Source organism: Alosa sapidissima, chromosome 13 (assembly GCF_018492685.1).
Source record: "Alosa sapidissima isolate fAloSap1 chromosome 13, fAloSap1.pri, whole genome shotgun sequence".
In the NCBI taxonomy this organism is placed as follows: Eukaryota; Metazoa; Chordata; class Actinopteri; order Clupeiformes; family Clupeidae; genus Alosa; species Alosa sapidissima.
In genome coordinates this window covers 4,386,564-4,392,651 of record NC_055969.1, presented here as the reverse complement: position 1 = coordinate 4,392,651, position 6,088 = coordinate 4,386,564, and the positions used below count along the sequence as shown (strand labels likewise).

The window sequence follows — 6,088 nt, the reverse complement described above, 5'->3', positions numbered from 1 at the left end:
GCTTCACACATCTTCCAAAGTCGTGTCGGTGCCCTCACCAGCAAACAGAAGACAGTCATTGTAAATTTATTTTAAAAAAAAGAGTTACAACATTTTTATTAAGGACCAAGATTTCCAACATTCAGACATGGAAAGGAACTCGAACACTGGTCTTCAGCAGCCTCTCCTCATTTTAGTCTTATGCCAGGGAGGCAGGTGGAGCTATAAGTTAAACAAACAAACAAACAGAAACAACACAAACTGAAACCTTAAATACACACAGACTTAGCTGCACCAAAACAAAGTCAAATAGACAAAACATAAATGCATACAGAATCCAAAACAAACATTTTAAGGAGAATGGGCTATGTATAAAAAATGACAAAAGAAATAGAAGTGTCATGATATCAGGGGGTGTTGAGTCTGGTGAGATGAGTCTGATGGAGTGGAACTGAGGGGCTCTGGTGATGGCAACCCGCACTGGGAGGCAGTATGTTGAGACAGAAGGGAAAACAAAGGTGATGGAGTAGATTCTGATGCACATGGATGGACAGATCGTGTCTCTTGTAGACAGATCTAAGGGCCAGTTGTAGGTCATGGAGGAGATAAGTTGAGAATTTTCAGGCACAGAGATGTTTAATTTGACACAGCATTGTCATGGATTGACGCAACCTCGCAACTCTGCTTTTCCCGCTTTTAAGTTTCCTGACAGGAACCTGCAGCACAGAAAATGTAGACCAAGTTTATTACTCATGATGCATGAGTTCTACAAAACTTGAACATTCTTCAAAACATTCTTTCTGTCTGTGTGTAAATGTGTTATTGATGTGTGTGTGTGGGTCTGTGGGTTTATATATACATGAGTACATTTGTCTGTGTACATGTGAGTGTGTGTGTGTGTGTATGTGCATATCTGTGCATGCGTGAGAATGAGAGTGTGTGTGAGACTCACAGGCTCCAAGTCGTTCCTCCAGGAAGCCGACCTGCTCGCTCAGGGACTCGATGCGGTCCAACTGCTGCAAGGAGTGAGACAGGAAGCTGGTGCTGCCCACCACACCCAGACCGCCGGCCATGCCCTCCTCACCAGCCAATGGGAAGAGAGTGGTGAACGGCGCCAGCACCATCTCCAGCTTCTACACAACCAGGAAGAAAGCACAAAGGTAGAGAGAGTAAAGGCTTCTACATACCTGACGCACCCGACCGGTAGCGCGACAATGTGACGTCAAAATGACGTAGATCTCTCTGGCGCGCCAGGGTTTTGGCCGTGTAGCGCGAGGTAGCGCACCACTCATTTTTTTTCAGACGAGCGCGACAAGGCGGAAACAGGAAGATGGACTAGTTCGAGGGCAAGCGAGTTGCAGTGTTTTGTTACAGTCCTGAATGTTTAATAGTTTGCTGGATAAGTTAACAAAGTTACCAGTGAGAGTTGCAACACAAGGAATTAAGAGGAAAGAATAGAAACGATTTATTTTCAAACAAAGGATATCTATTAAGGCCTGAACAAAATCTCTTTCCACTTCAGGAAATTACACAAACTCAGCCAGCTGCTAGCTAGCTAGCTAGCTAACTAAACTGTTTAAATTATTAAAATTTCCCTCGGGATGACTAAAGTACCTATCTATATATCCATCTATCTATCTATCTATCTATCTATCTATCTACCTGTGCACACACCTTGGAAACTACATGATAATGATGATGGTAGTTGTGAATAGTAGCAACCAAAGTCTGAAGTACCATCACAGAGGCTAGCTACTGGTGTTTCTTACTGCAGCTTCTTCTGCTGTGTAAGTAGTTAATGTTAGTCTTTTCACAACAGCGACACCTCTGTTCAGGAGAATATTGCAACTAGTGTTGCGACCACCACGCGCGAGTATAAATGGTTACGGCGCTTCTGTGACGTCACATTGTCGCGCTACTGGTCGGGTGCGTCGAGTATGTGGGACGTTTAAGAGTGAGGTGTACAATAACCCCACACCCCCCTACATGATTACATGATCACAGTTGCATGGACTGTATGTTTCATTGAAAGGAATTAGGTGGGAGAAGGCTTAAAGGTGCTCTAAGCGATGCTGGGTAACGTCACTTCTGTTGAGTTTCAAACAAAACAGAGAGCTAGCTCGCTACTTCCTCCCACTCCCTCCCGTGCTGCTCCCGTGCAATTGAAACTCTCCTAAACGCGCATCTCGTCTGTGATTTGCTGGAACAGTTTGTTGCGTTTTTATGGGCTAGGTTTGCCCAGGTTGTTTTTGTTGCCGTTTTTGGAGCCTGGACTGTTCACAGAGATCTCGGTTTTTTACAGTGTATTCAGGACACAGACAGCTAGCGGTTGGTTAGGTGATGTTTGCAGTAAGTGACAAAATGTTTTAGCCTAAAAAACATGTGGCATCGCTTAGAGCACCTTTAAGTCAATTGAGTAACTTGAGAATAAGGCTGATCTTTATTAATGAACACCTTTTCTGTGTGTGTGTACTATAAGTGACTGTGCATCCATGGGAAAAACAGCTATTAGCCACATGATGTTCAGATCAAGGAAAATGAGGAGGAAAAGCTATGTTTAATTTGCCTACGACAGCTAGACCGAAATGAGCTAATGGCACTGACAGACATCTCCTGAGAGAGAGAGTGGTGAAGTGGAAAGGAGGTCATGTTCTGAGCAACGTCTTAATGTAAAGAGCCATCAGTGTGGATCAGCTAGAACACACACTGCCAAACCACTGGGTCTGCTAACAACCAAAAGCAGCTCCACACTACCAGAGAGACCACCAGGAAGGCCTCTGTCTGTGTCTGTATGCATGTGTGTGTGAGTGTGTGTCTGTATGCGTGTGTGTGTGTGTGTGTGTGCGTAGGGAGGCATATGTGCGAGCACCCTCTCATGTTCAGCTCATACACAGCATCTAGGCGCCCTGAGTCCATAGGGCTCCTTTTGTTCTGGGCGCCAAGCTAAACTCATCAACTTTTTAAAAGGTCACCTGTTGCTTCTGAGCGTTCCTCAGACGGTGCAGCCCGCGGGCTCAATAGGATTAAATCATTACAGAACCTTTGATATTACAGCCCTATAGAGTGAGAGAGGAATGTGTGTGTGAGCTGTGAGTGTGTAAAAGCAAGAGTTAGTGTGTGTGTGTGTGTGTGTGTGTGTGTGTGTGTGCCTGTGTGCGTGTTTGTGTGTGTGTGTGTGTTTGTCAATTCAATTCAATTTATTGTGCTTATAGAGCGCCAAAACATTACACATGTATCATGGCGCTTTACAGAGTGTAGGCAATCAGAGAAAAAAGAAAAGAAAGGAAGAAAAGAAAAGAAAAGAAGGCCCATGGGTAACAGGGGAGGAAAAACTCCCTAGAATTGGAGATACATATAGGAGGAAACCTCGAGCAGATCGACGAATGATCATCTGCCTAGGGTCAGTACAGGACAGTAAGGTCTGTATACATGACAAATGCATATGATAGTCGGGTGTAGAGAATAAGACATGGTGTTAAAAGCACTTGAGCTGAAAGTTACAAGAGGTGGGATGATTACGTATCCGGTATGATAATTCATTAATCCTGATTTAGTGACAGAAATTTCAAATAGTCCAGCGTTGGAATTGTCCAGGGGAAGGGAGTTGTCATGGGGCATGTTTGTGTGTGTTTGTGCGTGTGTGTGTGTGTGTGTGTGTGTGTGTGTGTGGGGGGGGGGGGGTGTAAAGCGTTATGAGTTATGGATGTGACTCTCACCTGCTCCAGTAGCTGTACTCTGCTCCTCAGAATCTGAACTTCTTCTGTAACATTCTCCACCAACCCTAAATCTACTCCTTCAGACACACACACACACACACACACACACACACACACACACACACACACACACACACACACGTAAATGCCCATATGTCAGCACAATCATCTGCATAGACATCCCACACTAACAGTCTTGTGCACAGTCACATAAAAACATTGTCTGCATCAGATTTGCATTTGCGTTTCCTACAGCAATATCCACAGTGTGACTTTTTCTTCATTCTCTGGGAAAAACACATAAGTGGACGGAAGACCAGAATATCTAAAGACCCCCTAAAGAGTATAACAAGTGGGGGGACTTGGAATACTCCAGTGTGTGTGTGTGTGTGTGTGTGTGTGTGTGTGTGTGTGTGTGTGTGTGTTTAAGACAGAGTGATTAATGCCCATTGAGATCTGTGAGCTTAAAAAAAGACAAAAAGGGGGGAAGTAGTGGAGCTGGGGAATTTATGAACTTAGCAGGCAGACAGAAAAAAATCCATAACTTAGTGGGAAAGGGGGTCACACACACACACACACACACACACATACACTTTTGAACAGTACACTGAGAATTAACATGTATATTTCACAAGAAATATTTAAATATAATGAGCACCCTCTGAGCTCTCCTGAATACACGCACACACACACACACAGACACACACACACAAACACACACAAAGTGTCATGTTACTTTAGTGTTTTCTGGGAAAAGTGTTCTGTGTCTAAATGTCATTGACCAGAACCAACCAAAACCACACACACACCCGTGGCTGAGCTGGATCGGACATGAACCCACTAACCAGGTCATGTAATGTCTGTCTCACTGAAAAAGTGAATGTCAAGTCTGACGTTGTGTCACACACACACACACACACACACACACACACACACATACACACACACAAACACACACACACACACACCACACACACACACACACAGACTCTCTCTCTCACACACACACACACACACACACACACACACACACACACACACACACACACACACACACACACACAGGCTCACACACACACAGGCTCACACAGACTCTCTCTCTCACACACACACACACACACACACACACACACATACATACTCATACAGATTTGCTCAAAAATAAACTCAATCTGTCCCAGATGTGTGCTCCTCTGAATATGCTGGCGAGATGTGTTTGTGTGTGTGTGTGAGTGTGTGTTTGCGTGTCTGTGAGTGTGTGATACTGTGACCCCCAGCAGTCGTGGCTCAAAGAGCTGGAAAGAGAATCTGTGCTCCTTGGCCAAGAGGAGAAAGAAAGAAAGAAAAAAACACATGAAAAAAATCAAACAGAATAGGAAACGATGAAGGACAAGCAGTCTCAGTGCACCTTATTCAGCCAAAACACTCATCACCCCTCATCATCAGTCACATCAACGTCATTATAAACCTCATCCAAATAATACAAATTTCACTTTTCAAATGAACTCATATTTCCAACTCTTGCTTTGAAACTGCAGAACCTAAATGCAACTATCACATCAGCATGTAAATGATGCTGTCTGTCAGGTAATATGCTCATATTTTTCAGCTTAAATTGATCCAAATAAAACAGTTTCAGTGCAGCGTTTTGCACCATACTGTACGTCAGAATAACAGGATTGTTCCCTTTGTCCTCCATCCACCTTTGAGTGATTTCATAGTTAAACAGAGAGTAAATAAATAGGCCCAAACATTTGTTTCATAACCAAGTTAAACACAAGAGCAGCAGCTACAGCACTAAATGTGTGTATTTCATGGGAGCTGAGTGTCAACCGCATCTTTCATCCATGTCTGTATTAATGGTGTACTCAAAAAGCACTGAAGTCCCTTCACCAGTCATCACTGTATAACACACTATACACACACTAGAGCTCACATCTCAGCAACAGTCAACTCACCATTGGCCTGACTGTCCATGTCAAGCATCAAGGCAAGAGTTTTCCTCTCCCTCATCTCCTAAACACCAGACAACTAAGTGAAAGTGAACAGAGGGCAATGACTGGGCTTCCCAGAATCCCACGGACTCTTCTCAGTCTCCTAGGATTGTGATAGTCCATAAGTGGCTGTTGTGGGGGCAGTCTCTGGCCTGCTGCTGCTAATGGGTTTCTGTGGGGCCGGACTGGGAGAATCTGATCTGGGATCTGAGGCTCCCCTCATAAATTAAGTCAGGATGCGTTCTGCTGTGCTTGCACTTCCAGCCACCATCACATTGCCTCATACACCAGAGAACATTCCTCCCACTTACAGAGACACGCAGAGGGGCGCACACACACACACACACACACACACACACACACACACACACACACACACACACACACACACACACACAC

At 44.4% G+C, this 6,088-nt stretch overlaps 1 protein-coding gene across 6 annotated transcripts in view; it reads right to left on the bottom strand.

The window, feature by feature from the left end:
* Positions 1-50: 50 nt before the first annotated feature.
* The window catches only part of egfl7 (EGF-like-domain, multiple 7), an 18,813-nt gene continuing 12,775 nt past the window's right edge, over positions 51-6,088 (bottom strand). For 5 of the 6 annotated variants that reach the window (XM_042058332.1, XM_042058330.1, XM_042058335.1 and 2 more), the window contains 3 exons: positions 3,696-3,772; positions 932-1,112; positions 51-695 (listed from right to left, as the gene is read on the bottom strand). In XM_042058332.1, the coding sequence (XP_041914266.1) occupies positions 676-695; positions 932-1,112; positions 3,696-3,772 (278 nt within the window). In that variant the 3' untranslated portion in view covers positions 51-675. The remainder of the gene's footprint in view (positions 696-931; positions 1,113-3,695; positions 3,773-6,088) is intronic. The other variant, XM_042058336.1, reaches the window with a different exon arrangement.